Source organism: Pithys albifrons, chromosome 8, assembly GCF_047495875.1.
Source record: "Pithys albifrons albifrons isolate INPA30051 chromosome 8, PitAlb_v1, whole genome shotgun sequence".
NCBI classification, from domain to species: domain Eukaryota; kingdom Metazoa; phylum Chordata; class Aves; order Passeriformes; family Thamnophilidae; genus Pithys; species Pithys albifrons.
In genome coordinates this window covers 6944898-6972485 of record NC_092465.1, presented here as the reverse complement: position 1 = coordinate 6972485, position 27588 = coordinate 6944898, and the positions used below count along the sequence as shown (strand labels likewise).

General features: G+C 42.5%; 2 protein-coding genes across 3 annotated transcripts in view; one reads left to right on the top strand and one right to left on the bottom strand.

Annotated features, from left to right (window-relative positions):
- The first annotated feature begins 640 nt into the window (after nt 1-640).
- Nucleotides 641-22865, top strand: RAB3GAP1 (RAB3 GTPase activating protein catalytic subunit 1). Of its 2 annotated transcripts, XM_071561675.1 has the most exons (25): nt 641-677; nt 783-838; nt 1704-1779; nt 3030-3162; nt 3389-3467; nt 4131-4250; nt 4819-4984; nt 5570-5669; nt 7926-8007; nt 8535-8603; nt 9307-9380; nt 9816-9908; nt 11290-11459; nt 11759-11857; nt 12181-12353; nt 13349-13403; nt 13690-14055; nt 15167-15304; nt 16571-16798; nt 17237-17333; nt 17419-17522; nt 17632-17747; nt 18634-18736; nt 20271-20291; nt 21615-22865. In XM_071561675.1, exons 1-25 carry the CDS (start codon nt 660-662, stop codon nt 21855-21857), a joined length of 2979 nt encoding a protein of 992 aa, XP_071417776.1. In that variant the 5' UTR covers nt 641-659; the 3' UTR covers nt 21858-22865. The 2 variants fall into 2 exon arrangements, with proteins under 2 accessions (XP_071417776.1, XP_071417777.1); XM_071561676.1 differs by lacking the exon at nt 20271-20291.
- Nucleotides 22866-23741: 876 nt separating this feature from the next.
- The window catches only part of ZRANB3 (zinc finger RANBP2-type containing 3), a 42257-nt gene continuing 38410 nt past the window's right edge, over nt 23742-27588 (bottom strand). Inside the window, exons 17-21 of the mRNA XM_071561674.1 lie at nt 27156-27298; nt 26599-26733; nt 25446-25815; nt 24900-25031; nt 23742-24577 (exon numbers count right to left, since the gene is read on the bottom strand). Coding sequence (XP_071417775.1) covers nt 24479-24577; nt 24900-25031; nt 25446-25815; nt 26599-26733; nt 27156-27298 — 879 coding nt within the window. The 3' untranslated portion in view covers nt 23742-24478. The remainder of the gene's footprint in view (nt 24578-24899; nt 25032-25445; nt 25816-26598; nt 26734-27155; nt 27299-27588) is intronic.

Sequence of the window (27588 nt, the reverse complement as noted above, 5' to 3'; positions counted from 1 at the left end):
AGGGAGATGGTTTGCTGGGTACCAAGACTTTGCGGCCGTGCCCGGGACGCGGCTGGGGGAGGCACAGGCGAGAGGGAGACCTTGGGTTATCCGAGTGGAGACAGCAGACAAGGTGTGTGTTACACCTGCGGGTACTCGGCACAGCCAGCTCTTCCTCTGCCCTCTCGGCTGTCCCTGACGGAGCCGGAGAGCCTGCGGGAGCGGCGCCGTCTCGGCTTCGCACCGCCCTGAGGAGCCCGCGGGTATCCCCCGGCAGGGACGGGCTGAGCCAGCCGGGAACGAACGGGGTGCGGAGAGGGGAGCCCGGGCGGCAGGGACGGACCATAAAGGGGAGCCGGGCTGGGGGGGAGGCGGCCTGTGAGGGGGAGCCGGGCCGGGCTGTGAGGGGCAGCCCTGGCAAGATGGGCCGTAAGGGGCAGCCGGCCCGTGAAAGGCAGCCCTGGCTGTGAAGGGTAGCCGGGTCCGGACGGGCTGTGAGGGAAACCAGCGGTACGAGCTCTCAGTCCGGCCATGCCGTGAGGGAACCGGCGGTACGAGCTCCCGGTCCGGCCGTGCCGTCAGGGAACCGGCGGTACGAGCTCTCGGTCTGGCCGAGCCGTGAGCGGGCCCCGCCCTCCGCCGCTCCCCCGGCAGGCCCCGCGCGGCGGTCCCTGTGCAAGATGGCGGCGGACAGCGAAGTGAGTGTTGGTCCCGCCGCTCTCTGCCCCCTCAGCGACTGTCCCGCTCTGTCCGCTCTCTCCCCCGGCTCCCCGCTCACTGCCTCTCCCGCTCTCTCCCCGCAGCCCGAGTCGGAGGTGTTTGAGATCACGGACTTCACCACCGCCTCCGAGTGGGAGAGGTAGGTGCCTGCGCGCCCCTCGCTCACCGCGGCGGCTCCGTCGTGCCCGGCACGGCCGCTCTCAGGCTCGGGAGGAACCGACACCCCTCGACACGGCCGCTCTCGGGCTCGGGAGGAGCCGGCACCTCTCGGCACGGCCGCTCTCGGGCTCGGGAGGAGCCACGTCCCGGCTGTTCCGCGTCCAGCTCAGGCCGCGGCCGAGGGGTGGGTTAAGAGGCTCTAGTCGGGCTGTTTCTGAACTTAGTGAAAGGCCCGGTTTAATATGTGTTTGCAAAGGATTAGAACGCACGTTCAGAAGGCTTATGCATTTTTTAAGTAGCCGCCTGGTTATTGAAATAGTAATCTCGTAGATGAATCCCTTAAAAGTTAGCAAAAGAGCGTGCAAATAAATTTAAGGTGAAGAATGCTCTTGTGTTCTTAATGTTTACTTTTTAAAATGCTTTTCCTAGTGATGATGTGTATGTCAGGAGACAGAGATTTTAAGTGCCGCGTTTTAAATGTGAGTTTAGTGTATAATTGTGTTTCAAATGTTTATTTATCTGTGGACGATGAAACAGGACCATATGTTAAATATTATATGCTTCAATACCAGAAAAAGAAACAGGTGAGATTCTTTAAATGCTCAAAAGGTGATCATAGCAGTTGATAAGAAATGCAGGCATAGGATGTCTGTTTTATTTGTACAAGGAAACAATTGTTCTGGTTTTATTGTGTTACTTGTCGTGGGTTTTTTGTTGTTTATTTGTTCTTCGGGGTTTTTAAGGAATTCCACAGTAGGACAACATACTGCCTGCTTTTAGGCAGCTGAATTATAATATGAGTTCAGCATTCAGTAAATATTAATGCCTTTCCCCCTCCCTAATAGATTTATTTCAAAAATAGAAGAAGTATTGAATGACTGGAAACTTATTGGGATTTCTTCAGGCAAACCTCTAGAAAAGGTCAGTTACTGCTTCTGAATTTTCTTGTACACTTTGAATTGCTAACTAGCAATACACACGTACATTTCATCTGATGCTGTTTTCTTAGGTGTGGCAGGTAATTCTTTTTATTAGGGAATATCACTTGTTAAAGTGTCAATTTGACAAACAGTTACTGTAAGTTTATTGGTGAGCCATCTGCCAAACAGCCTCTTTCTTGATAAAGCTAAATCTTCATATAGGGCTTAGGGATTGTTTTTTTTCATTATCAGTTTGAATGTGGGAACATTATTGAAGCTGCACTAAATTCTTCAGGAATCTTTTCCCCCTGCCTTGTGCCCTTGTCACACCTCACGTATTTGTGGCTGAGGTTTGCACTGCACTGCTGGTGACTCAGTGTTGTTTCATAGATTGGAGAGGTTTTTTTCAAAGTCTAATTAGAGCCTTTGTGGTGCTTTCTCAGTCCTGTAAAATGCAGAGGAAATAGCTGAGCTCTTCTCTATAGCACTGCAAATAAATGCTGCTCTGGACAGAATGGCTGCTGTGTTTCCAGTGGAGTTCTGTGATTCTTGGTTTTTTTTGCCAGAATACCAAGTATCCAGAATAAAAACTTCTGTTATCTAATCACCTAATTTTGCACCTGAACTGTCTTTGTATTTGTTTGTGTCTTGTTTGCTAGACCAGACCTCTTGCAGATCAAAGGGTTGTCCAAGTTGCTTTGTTTTAGTAGCAGCACAGAATTCTGTACTGATGGTTTTTACTGATGATCAATGATGCTGATTTCCTTAGAATCTCATATGCTGTATTTTTGTTTGAAACAAATTATCCTTGCGGAATTTTTGCAAATTATAGATGAAAAAACCCATTGTTCAGTGAAAGCATATTCAAAGTAAAGATCAAGGTAATGGTATAGATACAGTCCCAGGTGGGAAATTTCTGTCTCTGGCAAAGTTGAGGGTGCATGTGCTTAAGATACATAGTAGCATATGGGAATATATTTCTGCCCCTTTATTGCCATATAATTCTGAAGACTCTTCAGGGAGATTTGATCTCTGGAATGAACATGATTATTGGCACTGTGGATTTTTAACAAGCAGCTACTTTTACGCGCTTTGAGACATGCTTTTTTGAAATTAAATCATGCTTAGATATTTCTGAATAAATATTTGGCAGTAGAAAAACATGAATAAACATTATTGATCATATAGGCAATATACTAAAGAATGTTAACCCAAATTCACTGATAAAATAGTATCTTTTTTTATGTGCAGGGTATATACACCACAGGAACATGGGAAGAAAAATCGGATGAAATTTCATTTGCAGACTTCAAGTTCTCAGTCACCCATCATTATCTTGTACAAGAACCCAGTGACAAAGATGGGAAAGAAGAGCCAGGAGAAGGTATCTGATGGTTCCCTTACATTCCTGTAAGGATATGGCAAAAGGCAGTGGCAGAATGTGGAATTCACAGCGTGTTCATTTGCTTCTGTGTGAGATTTTATGAGATCTGATGAGTGTGATCTGACATTTCTGCTATTGCTTTGCATTCACACCTGGCTGATACAAGCAAATTGCCAGTGAGCTGGCTGGGTGCTGATGATCTTATCTATGGATTTTTTTTTCACAGATGCCATTCCTCTGCCAATGCAGGACTTGCTGTGTATGAACAATGACTTTCCCCCACGAGCTCACTGCCTGGTGAGATGGTGTGTACTCTGCCTCATGTCTCTAATGCAAACCATTAGCAATTGAAAGGTCTCTGATGCTTGAGATGCTTGCACACCTACTTATATATTTGGATTTCAATTAGCAGTTAAAGCTTAAGAAAAATGATTCTTTATACTGGCCACAGGAAAGGAGTTAAAAAAAGCCCACCATAATGGGCCTGCCTTTACTTTTGTTTTTTGCCCTCCAAATATATTTGTCTCAGTTTCATGTATCAACCAAGCTTTTATAAAAGTAGTGTTTAGGTGCATTCTTAAAAAGGAAAGTTGCAGCACCTTAAAAAACAACTATTTTCTTAGTAATGCAAATCTTTAGCATATTACAGCGTGGTTCTAGAGAGATTGTTTTTGTGTATAAGCACTTTCAGCTGTTATTAACATAAAGTAATAAACCTCAGGACTGACATATGTGGAAGTCCTCCCAGTGAAACACTTTATAGGGTTTGAATGTTGTGAAGCTCAGACAGTTTGTGATTTCAGACTGCAGCACCCCATGTCCACTCAGTTCTTGCCCTGATAGAGGTACTCACATCAAATTTACAGATTCCGTGGTCTGTTGGTTATTCAGACCACAGTATTTCTAAAACCTCTGTATTTCAGCTGGCTTGCCAAAGACCAGAAATGTGCTCTTTTTTGTCTTTCAAGGTATGGCTTACGTGAGTTTGTGGTGATTGCTCCGGCTGCAAATAACGAGGCGGTTGTTAGTGAATCCAAATGTAACCTCTTGCTGAGTTCTGTTTCCATTGCATTGGGCAACACTGGCTGGTAGGGAAAAGCACTTTTTACCTTTGTGCATGTCCAGGTAAAACTGTAGCATTCTGCATTTGTGAGGAAAAAGTATTAAATTCTTAGCAAAATATGTTCAGAGTTTGTTATATTTGCACTGTAATATGTTAGAGATGCTTTAAAAAGATTGATTCAATGTGTTGTTTATATTCATTATTGTTTAAACACCTTAAATGCTTTTAAAAGCTGCAAGTTATTGGAAAAATTGATATATATAAAATACAGCTTATGGAAGAGGATTTCTTCCCAGTGTGTGATAACCGTAATTTCCTAATCTTCCCCAAAAAACAGACTGAGAATTAGGTAATGGAAGTCATGGGTAGGGCTGTGATTATGACATGACAATTTGTTAGGCATTCTGTTTGATGATGACATTTATAGTATTTTTCTTTGATTCCTATCAAGTGTTTTAAAATGTGTTCCACTAAGAGGAAATATTCTAAAGAATACGAAATTGCGTTGAAATGGAGTTAAAATATTCAGCTAATTTTAAAGAGCACAGGGCAGCATGACATTTCCAATAGTCTGAAATACTCTTCTTTTACAGTCAGGTGCCACTGTTTGTGCAGATACATCAGAAGTGGCGCCGAATGTACGTTGGGGAATGTCAGGGCCCAGGAGTTCGGACTGACTTCGAAATGGTCCATCTGCGCAAGGTGCCCAGTCAGTACACCCACCTGTCAGGGCTGCTGGAGATCTTCAAAACCAAGATTGTGAGTGTGTCTGGATGTATAAAACTGGGACTCAGAATGATTGATTGTTTTATTACCTGGTTGCTTGTAGACTCACCAGTATCTGGCTTTAAGGAGCAAACGCTGGTGTGGATTTGGTTCCTCCATATGACCACCTTGCGTTTTTATTTTCCAGTGGGATGTGAAAGAATGTGTCTGTTTTACAGTTTTGTCGCAACTACTTCCCCCTGCCCAAACAATCTATTTTGCTATTTGAGAGGAAAAGGGAGAGTTGGGGTGGGTTTTTATTCTATACTTTGTGGCTGCCCAAGCTAAGAGTGCAGAACACCCTGATGAGATGTGAGTTACCAGTTAAATGGCGCATAGGAACCTCTCATGCATGTTACCTGTGATTGTGTTTAGCAATACCTTTACTAGTAATCATTGAATCCTTAAGGTTGGAAAAGGCCTCCTAGATCATCAAGTCCAACCTTCAAATACTTGGGGTGTTGCAGTTTTGCTAAAATTAGCTCTAAGACAAGCTATTGGGGCTCATCTATGTTCAGTCCCTGGAGTGTTTGGGAGGATATGCTCTTTACATTGAGTTTCTTCCCCGATGTTTTGAAGGGGTGCCCCTTGACGCCACTGCCTCCCGTGAGCATGGCTATTCGGCTGACATACGTGCTCCAGGACTGGCAGCAGTACTTCTGGCCTCAGCAGCCACCAGGTGGGAGATTCCTGTCCTCAGAATAACTTGGTTTAGGACAGTCAATGCTCTTTGTGTATCTTGCCAGAAGGATGGAAACATTTTCTACATTACTAGGAAAGGCTTCAGTTTCAACCGAGTCGATCCTGCTCCATAAGCTCCCTCAAAAGCTTAAAGCTCCTCTGAAATCGTGTCTGTAGCTCATGGCTGGGACAGGTATTTTGAGTAGGGCTGTGCATTTAGAATTACAGTGATACTTCTAAAATAGTAGTATCTATGTGGAGGGAAAATGGTGACTGATCATGAATCTGTGGAGAACTCGGCCCTAAATTCCTTAGGGAGATGTTTAGATTCAAATTCTAGTAGGTGCTAATACTTCATGGGAGTATTTGTAAATTATTTCCATAAAGTACCTTATTTTAATACTTCACTCTCTAAGTGTATTAACAATGGGAAAAGCAGAAAATGTTACATGGACATCACTTGAGGTAGAAGTTTGGATTTTATTGTTATTGTTCACAGAGTGCTAAATAAGCCAGACGGTTGATTTATGTATTTTTTTAATCATGAACAATTTCTGATCAAGTCTTTTGTTATAGTGTCCTTGTATGAGTGGGAAAAGGGGAAAAGTAATATATAGTCCCATATTTAAAGTACATGCACCAGACTTGATAAGTTTATGCCATAGCAGTGCTGTTGAGGAAAAGCAGAGGTAGTTGCTCACTTGGTAGTCTCAAAGTGATCTCTCATATTGTTGCTTGATGGTAACACTGTCCTCCTTGGGTGTAAAGGGTTTGTTTTTAACAGACCTATTTCTGTATAAGTAGAAATATATAAGTAATATATATATATATATATATATATAATATATAAGTAAAATAAATAATAAACTTCTCTTGACTTAGAGGTAAACAAACCTGTAAGAAGAAGGTATAGATGTTAGTTCCTTCTTAGCATATGTTTTATTAGTGATGTGTTACAGGCACAAGGTGGTGGAGCAGTTAAAATGCCCAAGTTCTTTTCTTGACTTAGTAGTAGTTTTACATAACAAGGTTAAAGTATTTAGGGCACACTCAGAGAGACAGAGCTCTGTGTGGCCTTGGTCTGATTATTTAATTGTTTGGCTTTCCTTTGTTTAAACAAAAAGTGCACTGATGGAAGGTATGTTTTGAAGTCTATAGTGAGGTTGATTCTGTGTGCTTTGTAGCTAAGGGAGGGTGTGTTGAACATATGTTTAAAGAATTGCCTGCCTTTTAGGGAGAGAAAATCAATGCTGCTTTAAATTGTAGTTTCTCTCTTGATTTGAGCAGTTTGAATAACTTCTTTAGAGGATTCTGGCTAAGGAGCCAGTGTCAAAGTGTATTGTTGAAACTGGAGGCAGACAGTGTCATTCTTAGTGCTCTTGCAGTTGTGGTTTTATGTTCACTGGGAAGAACTAGACCTGTAATTTATTACCATCACTCAATTAGCTCTTCTCAAATAAAACCAAGAAATTTAAATGTGTCTTTTATCTTCTCTGAAGAAGGAATTGTGTAGTTAAGTTATTCAAAAACTTTATCTGTCCTAATACCTCACTTGTTTTGTATGTAAACAGTTTTTCAGATGCATTTAAAATGACAGATCAGATTCTGTAATAGCATTGTTATAATGGCATTGCAATGCATTATTATCCATTCAAGTTTCTGTTCAGTGAAGGCTGTCTGCTTTTGATTTATGTTTTTGAAAAATAATGTGGGAAGTGGCTGAGGATGCTGGGGGGCATCTTTAAGTACCTGGGATTACAAGGAATCTCTGAGATAATTTGCTTAATCCTTAGCTGTAGGAAACACGTCTTTCCATAAAATTGCCAGCCTTTTAAAAGTAGTTGTTTTTTCACTCTGTTCTTCTAAAGTCTTCCTTTTCTGCTTGGAACTGATTTCCTGCCCAGATATTTTATGGTACTTTTGTATCTGTCTGTTCCTGTGTCAACATTGAATCTTTAAGAGTGTCTTTATAGCTGTCATCTTTGCCTGTGTGAAGGGAATAGCCCTCCCTCAGCATGAACTGCAAGAATCTTACCTGTCTTTTTGAATATCCTGTTGCATGATTATTTCCCAGTTTCTGCTGGAAGCAATTACTTACTGTGCTAGGGTTGTGGTTTCATGCCTTAGCCACCTTGGCTGCTCAGCTGTTCTCTGGTCATCCTCCATGCTCCAGTCTTTACTGTGAAATTAGGGTGATATGCTGCTTCAAATGTTCCACAATTTCTGTATGCAAAATATATTGACTTTTCTTCAGATATAGATGCTCTAGTTGGGGGAGAAGTTGGAGGCCTTGAATTTGGGAAGTTACCATTTGGTGCCTGTGAGGATCCTATTAGGTAAGATAAGAGTTCAGAACACTGTTTTATAATTTCCTTAAGGGAGGACTTATAGGTATATTATTTCTAATTTTGGCTTTGCCTGCCTACCACTTTTTTATATCCCTAACAGATACTTTAATCATTCAAGTATGTTAGAAACATCTGGGAAGGGTAATGGTTTAATATCAGTGAGACCATTTGCAAAATTGTCTGATGATTTTCAGAGTTGAAGCTCATAAGTCTTTCACCATAAACTTCTGGGGTACTCCATTTATTTCTGAAATTATTATGTAGAAATACACCTTAACTGAAGATAAACCTTAAAAACGATGTGCCTTTGTTCAAGGGTTGGACTTGCTCTCCTCCTTGACATTTGCAGACTTACATTGAGAGGGTCTATAAACTCAGTAGTTTCAGTGTGTCCCCTTCTGAGTGCCCCTCAGCAAACCCAGGAATTGCACTGGTGTGTCAGACAGTATTCAGTGCTGTGGGCAAGGCAGGGAAGCTGAGCATGGCACTGACAGACACATCTTGTTTTGTTTCAGTGAGCTCCATTTAGCTACTACATGGCCCCACCTAGCCGAAGGTATAATTGTTGACAATGATGTGTACTCGTAAGTATTTTGTCTGAATTGCAAATACCTGGAAATACACTTTATCTGTTAAGTGCTGCATTTTACTGACATCTAAAATGGTGTGTGTGTCTGTGTGTGTGACAAAGAACCCCTTTGGAGGAGTGCTAAGGTCAGCTGATAGAACATCTCGTTTGGGAAAACACCTTTTGACATGCATTTCTGTATAAGAAACTGTTATTGTATTGTCTCAACAGAACACACACCTCCATTTTTGAGCATATTCTCATGTTAGACGTGAAAATTTTTTCTTGGGAAAGATGATAGTGGAGCATGGAAAGTAAAAAGAATTCACTGATTGACATCCCTTTCCCAGAAACTATCATCCAGGTTTTGTGCTAAAGAGTGTATACTGGTACTTCAGAAAGAAGGAAATAACTCAGTGTGGTTTATTGATTTAATTACTGCAGAAATGAGTTTTCAACATTAACACACTTTAAAAGAAGACAGTTTAGTTTGAACCAAATTGTTCTCATGTGTTTCTTACTCTGTCTTGTATGATCATGAGAACAGGGGCTCTTGCTTGCATTCCAGAGTGTTTGTTGTGTTCCCTTGTGTAATGTGCATATTGGAGCTTCCATGCTCCCTGGCTGTGACATGACATTTATTGAGAATTTGATACTCATCTTTTGCATACTATTGGTGACAATATGGCACTTAGTTTGTTTTGTTTTGTTTTTTCAAGTGACCTGGATCCTATGCAAGCACCCCAGTGGTCTGTGAGAGTCAGAAAAGCAGATAACCCTCAGTGTCTGTTGGGTAAGGCATCAGAATTTCCTGTCTTCCCTCAGGGCCTTGAATCTTTCAATTTTATGAAGTGCCTTCTGCATATATCCATCTCCTTAATTCAATCTATCTGCCTGACAGGGAGCTGTACTCTCCTGTCTGTCCTTGCCTTTAAGCTTGTGGGGCTTCAAAGCTTTCAAAGTTTCATTCCTGCTTTGGGTGAAGAAGTGGATTCAGCTGTAGGCAGAGCTGTGCTTGGAGAGGTGGCTGATGGCTGCTTAGGTGTGCATTTTCCTAAGCTTTAGTTATGGTGTGGTTAAAGATACTTGTGCTTCAGAACAAATTATCATGTTCTTTCACGTGGGAAGATAAAAATTACTGTCCTCCAGGCATAATTCTGAGAGTTGCCTTATTGTTCAGGGAGATTCCTAACTGAGTAGTAATTCAGAAACTTTGTTTCTCTTACAGGTGACTTTCTCACTGAATTCTTCAAGCTTTGCCGTCGGAAGGAGTCAACTGATGAAATCCTTGGGAGGTCTGCATTTGAAGAGGAAGGAAAAGGTAAAGCTTAAATCCTGTTGATTTGTGTTATTTGTTTCCTGTTATTTTACCTTCCCTATCCCCTTTTCTTGACTTCATATTCATTGGTATTTATACTTAAAACTCTTATGCATTTTTTGTAATACCTCTGGGAATGTTCTGGTCAATGCTAAGCAGTCAAATGCCTCATAACTTCCAGGCAAGCTTCACTGCCAAAGTCCCAGAGGGCAATTGCCTATCTTATAGTTCTGGGTGTTTCTTTCCACTGGAATACAAAAGCTTGAAATCTGAGTATAGTGTACCAGAGTTGGTTTTGAGCCTGCAGCAAACACATTTGTCTGTTTTGTTTATGGGTTTTTGCTTTTTCCACTTTTTTTTTTAACTTTTTGATATACTCTGTAGCAGGTGTTTAACAGTCAGTTTAAAAAAAAATCTTCAATCTGTTTGAAAGGCTTTGCCATCATCCTCTCCATTTTAAGGAATTTTAAGAAGAAAAAAAATAAAGGAACTCCCAAAGTCTCTGACCAGGAGGTTGGACTTCATCCCAGCTGTATAGATACTGACATCTTTCTGATGTCTCTGTCCCTTTGTTTTGCTTTTCCTCCTTTATATAGTGAACATTCCCTGCCTTCCTGCTGCTTGTCACATTTACTTCCCTCCAAGTATGGCCTACATCAACGTGGTTTTCTGTGGTTATATTTGATCTTAGTTTTGAGGGAGCTCACTAGTCAGCTTAAAAAGGTGTTAGACTGAGTAGGGTGCTTGACAATACAATCTCTTTAGCCCTTCTTAGCTCTAATTTTCTTGAAATGTTTGCCAATATGAGCTTTTTCAGGCTGCTGCTAATTATTCACTTAAATTTGTCTGCCCTCTCTTTAACAATATTGGTTCAGTTTGTTGTAAGAGACATTTGAAAGCTTACCAACAGCAACTCTGGGAAAAACTCTTCTGACTTGAGAAGTTTATTTAAGAATTCTAAAACAGAATTTTGCTTACAGTGTGTAAAGTCAGGTATACAGTGATTAATGTAGGGTTTATTTAAGGCTTACCTAAAGCTTTAGCACACACTTGAGCTGTCTTTGTTACCTACAGTGTATTCATTGGTATCCTGTGTGAAGAAGGTTTAAGCACTGTCACTTCAGCAGTGCTTTGTGATACTCTGATAGTGACTGTCTGCAGACAGCTCAGTCTAGACTTTATTTGGTAAATTAAATCAAGGACAGTCTGTGACTCCCTTGTGACATGGAACCTGACAGCACAGAGGGGTAGCCTTGGTTAACAAGGGCTTAAAAATCAGTGCAAGATAAATAAGCTGAGTAAGACAGGTGAACTTCTAAAGAGAGATGGTCTAGTGCTTGTGGGTTTTTTTCTTTGTTCTATTTGCTTTTATTTTATTTTCTAGAGGTTGCTGACATTACCCATGCCTTGTCCAAGCTCACGGAGCCAGCACCAGTCCCAATCCACAAACTGTCAGTCACAAATATGGTTCACAGTGCAAAGAAGAAAATTCGCAAGCACAGAGGTGTGGATGAGTCGCCTTTAAACAACGACGTTCTGAACACCATTCTTCTGGTAAGGAGCTGGTCATGCCTGTGAAATTCAGATAACACATGGGCTTCATGCTTTATAGTCCAGAGCAGATTTAAAGGTATCTGATCTCAGTTCTGTTGTTTGAATTGCATGCACCAGCTTCTTGAAAGAGCCCGAGTTGTTGCAACTATGTAATGTAGGTGGACTGAAAATGGACTCTGAACTCAGCTAACAGTTTTAATTATAGGGATTGGTGGCATGTAGTCAGCAGTAGCTTTATGGAGAAAGTGGGAAGAGCAAGAAAACCATGCTGATGGAAGGTTAATTGTTTTTTCTTTAAGTTCTTGTTTCCTGATGCTGCTGACAAACTCGCAGATGGATTTGAAAGCAGAGCCAACACTTCAGCAGGAAACAATCCTCCTCCAGAGAATGAAGATTATGTAAGTTTGACTGACTGACACTCAAGAGATCTTGAGAAAGCAGTTTTGTGTTTGAGTTCATACAGACTTTACTGTAGTTGCCCTGCATCTTATAATGGATAACTTTTGGAAAGAGGAACTTTGTGGAATCTCTAAGCAGAAATAGTGATTATTTCTTTTTCCTTCTAATTTCTTTTTCTTATAAAGACTGTGATTTTTTGTATCTAATACAGGCTTAAAATGTTGGTTAGTCACTTGTACTGATAAACAGGAGAGAGATCATACTGTTTTGGGGAAAATGCCATTGTTCCTGTATTTCTTGCTTTCTTTTATTTCTTACCTAGAATCTCTTCAGTCAGTTTAAATCTGCTCCTTCTGACAGTCTGACCTACAAATTAGCTTTGTGTCTGTGTATGATAAACTTCTACCATGGAGGAGTAAAAGGGGTGGCACATCTTTGGCAAGAGTTTGTGTTGGAAATGCGCTACAGATGGGAAAACAACTACCTTATTCCAGGGTAAGACTTTTTTTTTGTTGTTGCTCCTTTGTCATAGAAAATGTTCTTTGTTCCAAGGACAGAGTGAGTTCACTGTGACTTTGAAGCACACTGTTTTGGGTTTTTTAATTGTAAATGCTGTCCTTTATTTTTATTACTCCCTTAATGAAAGAAAGGACAAGGAGTAGGGAAAAGCAGCTGTGCCCTCCTTTGAAAACTTGAAGATGTCTGTGGGAGCTCAGCTTAGAGATCACTTCACTGTGTGAATGAGGGTGGGGGAAAAAACTTACAGGGATGCTTGGTTTCCAGTTCATCCTTAGATAACCAGGAGGGAGCTGGTACAGGCAGAAGCACCTTTGCTTTGTGGTGTAGTTTCCCTGCTTTTCTAAGGAAGCTGTTCCAAGTTCCTGCAGGTGTAAGAGCCTTTTCAGGTCTTGCAGCCCTTCCAGGTTTTGCCTCCTGCAGCAGACCAGGTGAAGGGCTCTGTGAAGATGAGGTATCAGTGCAGAGCAGTAATATATGCTGCTTTGAGGGTTGTGGTTTCTTGGTTGGGGTTTTGTTTTTGTCTGTCTGGTTGGGTTGTTTTCGTAATGGGGTGGACTGGCTATTTGTTCAGTAGTTTGTAGTTTCAAATTGTTACACTAACAGATAAAATAGAAGTTGAAATGTATAACAATCACTGCAACATATCATTGCAGTTTTAAAAGTACAGCCAAAGATGCTTAATTTCTCTTGGTAAGCAGCTACCCTTTTAAATTCCAAGTGGAAAACTGGCCGGGAAATTCAGGGTGTCTGTTTCACAGTAGTGTGAGTGATCTCTGAGCTTCTGAAATGACATCTAGGAAGTAAATATAGTTTAAACTCCAGGCTTGTCTACTTGAGACTATGGAAGAGCTGTGTAGTTGAAATGGTGGGGTGGGTTGAGTGTGGGTGTTTGTCCCTTTTTTAGATTGCATGTGATTTAAGACCACTTCAACATTATAATTGATAATTGTTACACTTGTACCTTTTGTTAGGTTAGCTAATGGCTCTCCAGATCTGAGATGCTGTTTACTGCACCAGAAACTCCAGGTAAATATCCCAAATTTAAGAATGTTTTTTTTTCCTGAGGAAACTGTCAAAAGTGTAGCAGTTATTAGCTAAATATATTGTTATTGTAGATTTAGTTCTGCTTGTAGTTTTGAGTGTGGAATTCATTTGTTGGGAAAAATCTTTGTTAAAGCAAGAAGTTCAATGGAATTGTTATCTTTTGGAATTGTAAGACCTTTTCAGGGATTCTCCAGATTTTTCTGTATGATTGTTTCTGTAAGCAAAATAATTGCTAAACAATTGTTTCTCTGTTCTTTTAACTTGTTAGATGTTAAACTGTTGCATTGAAAGAAAGAAAGCAAGAGATGAGGGGAAAAGGGGGAGCATGTCTGATCGTTCCCCTGGTGCTTCTGGTAATGGTGCCAAAGGAGCAGACCACTCTGGAGATAACCCTGATAAGGAAAAAGAATTTGGCAAGTCTTGGGAATCGTGGAGTGACAGCGAAGAGGAATTTTTTGAATGTCTCAGTGACACAGAAGATCTTAAAGGAAATGGACAGGAAAATGGAAAGAAAGGAGGAGCAAAAGAAGACAACAAAGAGCCTGTAAACTTCAAACCAGAAGGTCGTCTGCACCCACACGGGAAGTTGATGCTGCTGCATCCAGGAGAGCCTCTCTACGTTCCAATAACACAGGTTAGGAGGGAGCAAGAGCTGAGCCAGATGTGCAATACAGCCCTCACATAGCAGGGCTCAGATCTGGGATTGTGAGACTAGATACAGTTTGCAGGTTACAGCCTTATCTGTTGTTAAAATTCCTGAGCGTTTTTCATTTTTAAAACTTGATGAGGCTGTTAAACTAAAATCTCAAATGCTCCCTGTTTTATTTGAGAGTGAGTCTTCTTACTGAATTTCAATCCAAATAAATTTTTAAAATAAGATTTAAGCTGTCTTGTCTACCATAAATTTGAGGGGTTTTATTACCAGTTCCTGAGGCATTTTCCATTCCCTCCTTATTTACTTTCCTGTAAAGTAATATCTGCCCTAGTCCTTCCACCATGGATTTCTAGGTGACTGGGCAGAATACAGATCAGTTTTGCTGCTAAGTTTCTTCTTTTCTTTTCCTTTCTTTTTAATTGCTCTGCTCACATTTAAAAGACCAGAGTCATCAGTTTTGGTGCCATTCTCTAAAGCAGGTTTATCATCAAACAATTATAAGTGTTACCTGACATCACCAGGCTTTCCTGCAGAGTGTCTAGGGATGAAAGAGAAGCAGAGGTGTCACGGGAAGTAGTTTGCAATCAGCCATGCATGAAGAGTATAGTGTTTTTCTTTCTCCTGAGAGAAATTATTTTTAATTAGCATTTCTTTGCTTGGGTAAAACATGAGCAGAGTGTACTCAGGCAAAATGTTCTCAATTATGTCCTGACAGTATCAAAGGCAAAAATTCTATGTTGGATTTTAAACCATCTAGATGAATTTAATCCATTCTAGGTGGATTTTAATCCATCTCTACAAAATAGCATCAGCCAAACACTTCCTGGAATCCATCTGGATTTTGGTGTTTTAACAGTATATCCTTGTATTACTACTACATTCTCAGGTTAGTTTCTGTTTATTTTTGTTAATGTCAGATTCAGATGCACAGCTTGGCCGAACAGTCTAAACAGTAAAAAGTTCTGATTATTTCCTTTGAGTACAAATGGAGTAGAATGGACTCCTGGTGACAGGCAGCTTTATGCTCCTCCTCCCTTGAATGGGGCTGACTCTGGGGGTGTTTGTAACCTTGTCCTTTTCCATGTGGCAGGAACCCGCACCCATGACTGAAGATTTGCTGGAGGAGCAGTCTGAGGTGCTGGCAAAGCTGGGCACGTCCGCAGAAGGTGCTCACCTGCGGGCACGGATGCAGAGCGCCTGCCTGCTCTCAGACATGGAGTCTTTTAAGGTACTGCTGCTTGGAGCACTCTGTGGGATGCTTTCTTCCTAATTAAACTGTCCCTCTTGCTTGTGATGAGCAATTTAGAATGTTTTTCTGACAAGTTTCAGTTTTTCTCCATAAAATGGTTTCAAGAGGAAAATAAGAAATTCCTGGTAAAAACATCTATGCCAATACAATCTGTTATGTAACATCCCAGGAAATATGCACAATGTCTGTGGGAAGGGAAAAAACCATGGAAAACATACAGTTGAGAAACTGGGAATTAAAACAGTTGCTCATCAGACTGGGACTGGACTAGCTGTGGTTTTGGGTAGTTTGTTCCATTTCTTGTCTGAGCTCTGCAGAGGGAGCTAAGAGCACATACACTGCTGTCATCAAAGGAGCTGAAAGCTAAAAAGGGTAGAGATTCTGTAATGGAATAGCTATATATGTATTTTAACTATTGCAGTGTTTATAATAAAAGCATACAGATGTACTGTGGAGTATTTATACATATCAACATCGGTTATTAGCAGGGAGTCATGGCATGTTAGGTATATGTTTTATATATGTTTAGGTATATTAGGTATATGTTTTATTTCTGTGGTACAAGTGATCTAAAACCTCAAAAGCATAGAATGATAATTTGAAGCACAAGTGCACTCTTGATAGGTACATTGAATAGTAACTTGGGTTTCCTTTTATGGTCTGGATATGGATGTATTTATCACTGTTGGCATTCCATCTGTGAAAAATCAAGTTATTTTTGTTTGGGGGAGATTTTTTTTTTAGGTTCCTATGTAAAAGAGGAAGAAAAGGTGAAGTTTGTTGCTGGAGTGCTTAAAGATGGAAAGTCAGTGCTGAAAGCGTATTTATGCAGCCCAGTGATTCTTTCAGGCTTGGGCTGTTTTCCTCTAAGTCTTTAATGGTATAAGCTTAGACATAAAGGAATTAGTGAAAATTCCTATTTATTGCATGTAGCAGGTATTAGGTGGAAGTTTAACGTAACAGTACAATTTCTGAGCTGATGAATGTACATTCCTCCTGCAAGAAAGGGGTTTTTTGTTGTTGATGATGTGGGTTTTACCCCTTGCCTTGTCTTGGTTAATGCTTTATTGCCTCACCTTCCAAGGTCTTTGTCCTACTGTACAATGTGGAGACTGTGGGCAGAATTCCCTGAGTTTTGTCTCCTGTGCTGTGGTCTGCTCCCTGAACCGTATTGCCTTCCTCCCCAGGCTGTCGTGTTTTTCCAGGATTCCCCAGAAACCAATGTTGTGTCCTCTCCTCCCTCAGGCAGCGAATCCTGGCTGTTGTCTGGAGGACTTTGTGAGGTGGTACTCGCCTCGGGACTACATCGAGGAGGAGGTGGTGGATGAGAAGGGGAACAGAGTCATCAAGGGCGAGCTGAGCGCCCGGATGAAGATTCCCAGCAACATGTGGGTGGAGGCCTGGGAGACAGCAAAGCCAGTCCCAGCACGGAGGCAGAAGAGACTCTTTGATGACACCAGAGAGGCTGAGAAGGTGAGAACTGGTGACAGTCTGCTGTGCAATACTCACAGCAGCCCTTCCTCCTTCCTCCTGCAAGGTTTGAACCCTGACTGGTCACTGCATTGCATCCTTCGAGTCACGACACTGTTCTGTGCATGGCTGAGGGTTAATTGGAGTTTTCTGCTGCCCTACAACAGTGTGTGAAGTGCCATGGAGCAGGGTGTGGACCATGACCTCACAGGCTGTATTACTGAGATGGTACTTTGAATTATTGGTAAACAAACCAGAATTTTACCTGCATGTATGTGTGTTGGGAGCACTTTAGTTTCCTAGCAAATAATTATTTTTAGTTTCATTCTAACCTCTTGGGACTGGATTACAGTGGTGTTCCATTGTTTCATCTTTCCTAGCTAACCTTATCTTTGGGAAGAAGTTTTGATCACTAATATATTAAGTTTTCTAATATTGTAGGTGCTTCATTACCTTGCAGTTCAGAAACCAGCTGACCTTGCAAGGCATCTTCTGCCTTGCATCATCCATGCAGCTGTACTCAAGGTAAAGGATGAAGGTAAATAATGTTTAATAAATTATTAAGATATTTTAGGGTGAGCAGTAATGCAATAATTACAGTTTTGGTTTTGTCCTTCTAACAGAAGCACTAGAAGATATATCTTCAGTCAAGAAGATTATTAAGCAGATAATATCCCATTCCAGCAAAGTACTACGTTTCCCCAATCCAGAGGACAAGAAGTTGGAAGTAAGGCTTTTGTACTGACTGGGACTGAGAACCTGATAGGCTTTTGCACTGTTCATGGGAGTGCTAAAAAACCATGTGTTTAATTTTCACTTCTGTCCAACTCTCGCAGGAAATCATTGCTCAGATTATGAGTGTGGAAGCTATCATTGCCAGGGCAAGGTCTCTGAAGGCAAAATTTGGGGTAGAGAAATGTGAAAATGAGGAGGAGAAAGAAGATCTACAAAGGTGACTGGTGATGGGTTCTTTGTTTTCCCTCTGATGCCCTTTCTTTGTAGTTTCAAAATTGAGGACAGATGGAAACTGTGATAATAGAGAAATATGGAGGAATCATATTTAGGTATCCCTGTCCTGAGACTACTTGTGGATGTGTGTGTGGGTACCCTAAATGCTCCTCTAAATAAGCATCTCTTTGAAAACATGGGAGACAGGTTATTTTAATGGAATTTGGTTTTATCTTGATAGTACTCTGGATTTCATCTGCTGATTGTGTATGTAAAAGGTATATTTGACAAATTCTGCCACAACGGAGGTTAAAGTAGGACTAGAAATTTAGTATTTCCTATAAATATAATGAAATGAAATACTCCCCTCCAAAGTTATGTTTTCTTGTTCTTCTTGCTGATTTGAAACAAATCACTGAGGAGCTATGAATGGGAAGTGACAAGGCAGTTTCCTTGCATCACTGCCTACTTAGTGCTCACGATGACTAAGAAGTAATGTTAAAAAAATCCACATTAAGTCCTTGGTGCTGTGCTGGGAGGAAGAGATGATGTTTTTGTAGGACGTGTTGGGGGTTCAGAGGTGTGATGTGTGACCAAACAATATCTTTGTGCTCAGAAATACCCAACACATGGTGTGTGGCAAATACCACGAAGCTTTTCATGTTGAATTAATACCTCTGCATCAGGAGCAGCCTGAGTTCCATTCTTAGATAATTGAGAGGAGATTTTTTAGCTTAGACTTTTGGAATGGAGAACTGAGAGCTGCTGCCAGTTCTCACCCTGTGCAAGTGATGCTCTGGGGAGGGCTCCTGGCAGGAAACAACTCTGGGTTTGGATGAGCAAACTGGAGACAGTCGAGGATTAAACATTCCTTTTCCTTGTTCCACCAGATTTGTGAACTGTCTCCTGGAGCAGCCAGAAGTGTCAGTTGTGGGTGCAGGAAGAGGACCTGCTGGCAGCATCATTCACAAGCTGTTTGTGAATGCTCAGAGGGTAAGAGAGAGCTCTGGGGTGCTTTGCAGACACTTCTAATTTAAGCACTATGAAGCAATGACTTATCATATGATGGCAGTGTATTTTGTCTGCATATGTGCATGTGTTGTCATAAGCGTGCTTGAGGTGGTTTTTGTGATGTTCAACGTGATTTTGGCAGTAACAGAACCTTCAAAAGGAAAGAAGAGTCAGTGATTAGGGATGTTAAACAGTTGAAGCCAGGCGGGTAGAGAGAGGGGTGTCATGAATGGTTGCTTTACTTCAACTGGTAACATCAGTAATGCTCTTATGGCACAGATTTCTGCTTATCTCAGCAAGAACAATCAAGTGTTGATTGTGTCACATGGGAATGCAGAGAAACAGGTCAAAATATTAATTATTTTAGGAGGGACTCTTTAGATGGCAGGCTAATACTTGGAATACTTGAGATTTCCTCTGTGGAAACTTGCATGCTTAGGAATTGTCAGTTCTTTCTCAGTAGGACTCTGCATTCAGTTTGCTTATTGCCAGTGTAGCATCTGTTTTCTGGAGCCTTCCCTTGCTGATATTGATGTAAATATTACCTTTTTCTCTAAAGCAGCCCTTGTAATAAAAAGCATTATAAAGTATTGATTTCCAAACCTCATGGACTGTAGACAGCCTTCAGTTTCTGTCAGAATTACATCTGTTCCATAGCATCAAATTTTCTGACTAAAATTTACCTTCAGTGGTAATTACAAGGTAGCACAATATTGCAGACATCTTAGAGCCTGAAAATTCCGTTTGGGAATAATTGCTGGGAAAACACTATGATTGGGTGTTAATTAAGGTATCAATGCTGTTGTAATAAGCTGTATTTTGCACCTCAGCATAAAAAGGACCATTCTGAAAACAGACCATGGTTATTCTGAGAAATGAAAATTGGAGCTTTTATTTTATCCTTCCAGTCTCTAGGGAAAATCTGGTGGGAAATCTCACCATGTCAACCAGCCTCACTTACAGACTGCCCTGGAAAGCCTAAGGCTGTGCCCCGAAGTGCCTGCACAGGTGTGCACTTGCCTCTCTAACCCTGAGGCAGTGGGTTTTCAAAGCTGGGTAGGTTTCTAGGTTAATGTTAGATAAAGATGTGTGCACATTTGTAGGGTTTTGTTTCTTTTGAAACACCAGGGGCTAAAGCAGGGTTACAGATAGTTCCCCCTAATAGCTGGTCACTGTTAATTAGGATTTCTTAGTGGGACAGGAGCCAGCTTGCCTCAAACCCCTCTTTGTGTTTAATGTCCTGTAACTTATTTCAGTGCAGATCTGTTTGGTAAATAGAAGTTGAATGAATTCCTTGTTTATTACCTTCTGAAGCTGGACTCCTCTCTGAGTTGTGTTTAATGTGTTACATTCTCAAGTTTTCTCAGAAAAATTGTGATAGCCAGTGCATGTTCTTGGAAGCAGAGTGCATGATGTCTCTTAAACCTGCAGTCTCCACCTAACCTCTTGTAAATCACCTCTGACTTGCCTTTGTTTCTGTCTTTCATCACTGGTTCTTTTCTCATCCCTTTCCAAGCTGACTGAATCTTCTGATGAGGTAACCAACTTTGTCCCTCATTTCCCACTCATCTTCCCAAGCTGCATAGACTTGAACCTTCTGGTAGATATAGTGCAGCAGTTGGACTTAGTTTGTACTGTTGTGCACATATTAAGCATAAAAATAACTTTGTGTTTTCAGAATGGTTTTTCTGCATTCACAGACTTTATTTTTAGAGCCTACTAACGGGTAGAGAAAAGAGAGAGAAATCTTTCATAATAATATTAAAAAACCCTCCCAAACCAAACGAAAACGAAGCCCAGACCAAAAACATTTCTTCAAGTGAATATTAATGTTTCCTGATGCTGAAATGTGTGGCCATGTCTTTATATTCTCTGTTGCCATCACTATTTGTTGAACAGCCATGTGTTTTGGGGGAGGTAGTGATGGACACTCCCTGGATTTTGCATTCTTTATACCAGGACTTACTGAAATGATGGAACTTTTTGGAGAGAGATGTTTGGGGAAGAACTGGATTAATTCCATAAATTGTATCACAGGGAACAGATACTCTGTTGGTTTCCTTGAGCTGTTCTTGTGGGAACAAGTGATGCTTGTCTGTGGTGAATTCTGTGGCACAAACTGCAGAGTCAAGTGGTGCCAGGCCCCCCACACCTGGGAGTGGGTGTGGGAGAGGGTTGGGAGCAGAGGGGTGGCTGAGAGGGACACCAGGAGGGTCACCCCATGTGTTCTGCCACACCTCAGTGACATTGCCAAGCTGGAGCTGTACATGCTTAAATTAGGAAGGACCCTATTAGGATATTGATGGAGGTGTATGTATCCATAGGTTGTATATGTGATTAAGGAATGTTTACTGGGCATGCCAGCCCTCCCTCCAGTGTGCAGGCATCAGTGTTGCTGTTCACTGCAGTGTGCTCCCAGTACGGCCCTCTCTGGCCACGAACAGCACACACCTTAGCAGTGCGTGAGCCGTGAGCCGAAAGAGGCAGCAGGTGACTGACAGTGCCGGGACAGTGGCACGGGTGATTCTGTGGGAGACTGGCTGGGCCTCTACAGGGAGCTGAGGAGGGAGCCCTGCCTGAGAAGGGGTCCTTTCCTCTGACCACAACCCTCACTTCACACTGCCAGAGCAGCAGGAGCTTAATCTGGGCTGAGCTTCACCACCCACACATGCAGGTTCTTCCATCTGGTTACGTGCGCTTTATTTCCTGGCATCCCATTAGTGCCTTGCTCTGCGTGCACATAAAGCTTCCTGATGTCTTGCCATTTCTAATCTTCCTGTGCTGCTCCTCGGAAATAATTTCCGAGTCCCACCATGGAGCAGCGGCCGTGCCTGTCACTGTGCCTGTGCTCTCTCCGCAGGTGCCGGCAGTGCCGCCGCTGGAGGAGGAGCTGCGGCGCTCGGGCTCTCTGGAGGAGCGCAGGCAGGGGCAGGGCGTGCTGTCGGACTTCCCTCCGCCCACGGGCCGGGAGGTGATCCTGCGCTCCGCCGTGCCCCGGCCCGCGCCCTACTCCAAGGCGCTGCCGCAGCGCATGTACAGCGTCCTCACCAGGGAGGATTTCCGGCTCGCGGGGGCCTTCTCCACGGACACCACCTTCTTCTGAACCACCAGCCCTGTCCGTGTTCGTGTCCTCACAGCAGCGCGGGGTGCGCGTCCTGCGGGAAGGGAAGGAATGAATGCTGCAGAGGGACTGGCTGCGCTCGGGAGACACCGCGGGCCCGTTGGTGACGGAGCGCCGCGTTCCCAAGGACTTGGGTTGGCAGCCGTGAGCGGTGTCTGCAGCAACGCGTCTGGAGGTTTGGAATGACTTCACAAGTAGTTTCAGTCAGATCTCTGGGGGAGAAAATCTAGCAGCCTTCTCCCTGTCCAGAGGGAGCATATTTTCTTTTCTTTGCATTAGCTTGTTTAATTATGGACGTGAGTGGGCTGTGTGCAAATATTCATGTTGAAATTCATGCAGAATGTGCTGCTTTACACTTCTGGATCAAACTTTATCAAGGGACATTAGTCTACTTAAATTGAGATGTAAACGTAAGTAATTTATATTTATTGCTAATCATAATTACAGAGCCCAGTATGTTTTGGTTATTCACTACATTTCAAGTACTTCTAAAATAGCCTTATTTTTATTTAAAATATGCATTACACTTTAGTTCATGCCAAGCTCTCTTGGCCTTGCAGTGGTTTTTCCTTAAGGTCTTGTCACTTCTCTCCAACAGAAATAATTACATTTAGGGGTAAAACTGGACAGTGAGCCTGAGAGCCTGGAGCAGATCACTGAGGGTTTGGGATGTTTTATATCCCTCCCTCCCTGCAAGGGCCAAAGCTGGGTACAAATGACACCTGCAGAGGGGGTTTCACTGTGAGCAGCTTCCTGGTATTTGCAGAGGCCTTTTGCCTGCCCTGTGTCTTTGCTGTGAGAGGATGGAACATTGTCCCCTGCCCCCACTGGTACCATCAGACACCAAGTGTATGTGCCAATGTTGCTTTGCAGTGACCGTCATGTGTTCGAATGAGAAGCAGCAAAAGATCAGAGATACTTGACACAATGAAATGTACAAACAGCTACAGTATTGTGGACATTACTCAATAAATATAAACATTATTGGCTCTCAGTAGTCCCCATGTTCTTCCATTCTCTCCTTGCATGGTCTGACCCAGGAAGGACAATATTTTATGACTGTGACTCCATCATGGATAGAGTTGAGCTCTGCCAATAGTAGGGCCCAGGTGTTACCCTAAAGTTCCTTTGGGGGCACAGGAGTCAGTGTTTTCCTCAGATAAAGCTGCATTTTGCAGGATGAAGAAGAGTTCATTTTCTTCAGGGAAAACATCACAGAATTTGTTCTCCATCCTGTTGTGTGTTACCTGAGAGAAATTCCTCTGACCAAGGCGTAAGTAAGATGAGGACCAATGCAGCTGCTGTTTAACTGTGTAGCTTCTTTAAGAGAAAGTGCACTGGGCTAATTATCAGTTAAATGAATTTAAGCTTCTTCCCTGATCCTCTTGGTTTCCTCCTCTCTAATGAAATTTTACACTGCAGTGTGGACTCTTGTATAAACTTAAAAATCCCTCACACTTAGTTACCAGGCTGTTCTTCCTTGGTCTTTTAAGCTGCTGGAAAGATGATTTCTTTATCATTCTCAGGCACCACAAACATCATCCAAAGATTTTTTTCAGGCTGGTATCTAAAGGTGTCTTTATTACCTGAAAGTGTCTTTGCTGGAAGTGCCCAGTGAGTTTTACTTTATAGAAAATGGTGCAGTCATGCAATTACCTTGTCTTCTTTTTCTCAGTTAAAGATTTGTAATTTTTAACAATTTTTCTCAGAAGTGTAACTTTTGAGCCTATTTTAACTAAATGAAGTTGCAATTGCAGCCATGTCCTTTGAGAAGATGATGATGTGTTGTGCACAGCTGTGCTCTATGAGCTTACAACTGCCTTCCAGCATTCAAGGGGTGAGAAGAGACAGAGAAAGCATAAAAAATCCAACAGGAAAAAGAACTGTATTTATTTAAAGTAACTGTAAAAGAAGGTCAGGTAAGCAGTCCAAAATAACTAGCAATCTTGTTAAGGAAACTGTGATTGTAGCATTTCTCAGAAACTACCTTTGATGAGATAATTGGTAGTATTTAGTGTTCCTTAATTAGGAATAAAATTTTAATACAAGCTGGTTTAAGTGAAAACTGTTCAACTACCATCAGTTCTGAATGCCAAAGTCCTGTAAGCCAGGGCCAGTGCCAAGAGCAGGCCTTCTGTGGCTGAGCAGAATTAGGAGACATCACTCTCTTACACTAGTTTTTGTCAGAATAGGTGTATTTTCTTCAGGAGGTTTTGTATGTGAACAAAGAAATTAAGACATCGTCTTGGTCCATTATAAATGCAGTTCAACTCTAACTACAACATCAGTTTCAGCAGAACTTTCTCAAATTGTTGCAGCTCTAAATGCACTGCAAGAGGAAAACAGTGATGCTTCAAAACTGCAGTAAGGTTACATGCAGAAATTTAGCTTTAAACCACAGGGTCATAAAAACATAACCATAATCAAGCACCTTGGATGCCCTCTCACAATCAGTGTCACAAATGATTTCTTATTCTCCTTGTTTTCTTCTCTCTAGCAACAGCATCATGGGCTACAGAGACCTCTGTTAAGTCAGTCCACGAGGAAAACTATGAAACTATATTGGTTTTAGAGTTATGATGTAACTGAGTGGATTTTGCATTTTACATCTTCACTAAAAATTTGGTGATATCAGAGCCATACTTTGTAGCTAAAGACCTTCTCTTCAGCTGGCTTCTTTCCTTGGCCTGTTTTGCAGTTCTCTGGAAAAGAGAGACAGGGCTGTTCAGTGAGTATTAAGACTTGGCAACACCATGCCTGTGGAAAGCATTACCCCACAGTTGAACTCCAGTCTAATTTTGCAGTAGACAGCACAATAAAATGCAGATGGTTTATTAAGGTGGTGTTTCCCCCCATCCTGAGCAAAGTGTCATATTGTAACAGTTTAATATACCTTTGCTGTGTGGGAGGGGGAGGAGGAGGGCAGGGGGTTCTGCACTGCAGAGAGCAGGGCTGAGGAGGAGCATTACTGCAGTCTCCTGTCCCAGGGGAGAGGGCCAGGATTCCCAGCTCCAGCACACTGACCTCCCTGTGGCACGTTGTACACAGAGTCTGGAGGTTGTCCAGGGAGCACTGTCCTCCTCCGCTGTACACGGGCTGGATGTGATCCACCTGCCAGAACTGCCCCTCCGTGGGGCTCCGGATCATCTCGTTCAGCTGCAGCAAACACAGACACGGCCCTGCCGGCGTGAGACACTCCTGCATTACAGCTACCTGCTACCATCAGAGCAAGGGCCTTCAGGGAAGTGGCCATTCACAGCTTTCAGCAAGAGAAGTTTTTAGTTACTCCCACTAGACAAGCAAACTAAGTAGCTGGCATGTTCTCACCCAGCCTGGACTGCGCAACAACCAGTGTTTACATCCACACCTGCAGAGCCACAACTCTGCTGCCTGTGCCTTCTAGAGATGAAAAATCTATTAGAAGTCAATGAGATTTAGAGTAATTTGGTTGTTTCTAAGGATTTGTTTTCTCTTGTTCTTTTGTTGGTGCTGGGTTAACTTTCTACGTTAAATCTGTAAGAACATCCTGGGATTTCTCCGAACGAGCTGCCCAAACCCCAGACCAGTTACCTGCCCCAGCGGGAGGTGAGACATCCAGGAGCTCTCCAGCAGCTCCTTGCGCCGACTCCTGGGTGCATCCCTGACACTGAGGTAAAGCTCCTGCGCGTTCTGGTGGCAGAACTGGCACACCCCGTGTTCCACCTCGAACACTTTGGCCCTGAGGTAGCTCTGGCTGGAGCGGATGGAGAACTCCTCCTGGCAGGTGTGGCTGCAGAACCGCGTGTCCCAGGCGCGGCCGCCGGGCGCGGGCTGAGCCGTGGGCTGCTGGCAGCTCAGGCACAGCGGGGTCCCCTGGCTGTCCAGCGCCTGCAGGTACCCTCTGGGATGGGGGGAGCCTTCAGCCTGCTCCGAGGGACCTCTCCCCGGTCCTGAAAGCAGCCTGGTGGCACAGAACACAGCACAGCTGTTGATAAAGGAGCTGTTCAGCACTACAGTTCTTTGTCTTTCTCTGCTCCAAAATACTAATTTTAGTTGAAATAATACCTTGCTCACATTGACACCTGCAACCCACCAACTTGGCTACATTTCCATTTAGACAAAATCTGACAATATAACAAGGCAGATTTTTCTTCTGCACACCTTTACTACGTTTACACACTGAATTATTAGCTGAAATGATGTTGTATTCATAAATGGGGGGTTTTATCTGACACACACATATAAAGGTCAAATGTTTTAAGCTTCTCTAACAAGTAAAAAAGGAAACATCCTGTTTTCTCTTTACAATCTTCATGGCTGCCTGTGGATTTCCTCCTCCAAACAAGGCAGGATACACACTGCTTGTTTAATAGAATTTTTTAAAAGGGCAATTTCTGTCTAGAATTTTCATGTTCATGTCTCTCTTCTAAATTTTGAGGCAAAACAAGACAGTTTGGTGTGCCCAATTTGCTGTTGATCTCATAAGAAGGCTGAGCTTTTTTCTTTAACTGAGTCCTGTTTTGTTTTAGTCAGACTCAGTTAATTAGCAGCTATGGCAGCAGACAACAGCTAAAATCTGAATTGTTATAAGAATAAAGCAGAGCTCATTAGCACTACAGCAGGTTTCTTCTGTAACTACTGTACTTCAGCAAGGCAACACTCACAGCACATAATTTTACTGCTTAAAAAAACCCCAAACTTGTGGAAAAAGAGCTTAATCACATTTTTGCATTCATAAACTTACTCTGTGGACTGTTCAACAGGAGCATTTTCTTTGCTGGGACAAGCCTCACTTTCCCTGGAGATGAGGCGGACGCTGCCACCGGTGCTGCTGGCCTTGGAGAGCGACGCTGCGGCCACGTCCTCCCTGGTCACATACCTGGAATTGCAAACTGTCACTAAGGGAACGGTCTCCCTCCAGGAGTAGGATTGGTATGGCATAGTCTCTTTTGAAACATTCCTCATTTTCTGGATGGACAATGAATAAAGTTTGGCAAACTCCTCCCAAGCACATCCCTGCACTGCACAAGTGCCAGGCCCTGCACACCCCTCAGAAGGCTGCTCTGGGTCCTGGGAGCTTTTCTGACACCATTCACACCTTTTTCCTACACTTCATGGAAGGATGCAATCAGGCAAGAGGTTAAAAACACTCAGAACCTGCTGCTTCTCCTTTTATTACTGTAATCACAAACTGTTTGTTTACTTAATTCTTACCTACAGACAAAATAAAGCCCGTGCTAGAGAATTTCACAAGCTTCCTGCAGCAAGTAGTCAGAGGAATTCAAACTAAACCCCACATACCTTTTTGTGCTGCTGCCCACAGACTGCTTTTTAGACAACTCCTCTGCAGCACGAATAGGACTACAAAATAACTGACCACTTTTTCTGACAATCTTCTGTTTCATTGCTGTCAGATGAGTCCATTCTTTCATAAACCTCAGGATCTGGCAGGGAACATGATTGTCAGCAGCAGGACAGGCATTACACAGAAATAATTAAAGTGGAGAGTGCTGGCATTAAACATTCACCAGGGGCTGAGAACAGCTGGTAGCAGCAGAGAGGGTCCCTCCAAGTCATTCATACAAACTGCAACCCCCTCTCTCACCTGCTCAAACAGTCAAAGGGCAACACTTGGAGCAGTTTAAACTGCCCTTCATCTTTCACAGAAATCTCAAGTTGACACAAGCACAGGATCCTGAGGAAAAGCTGATGAACTGTTTAACAATGTATTCCA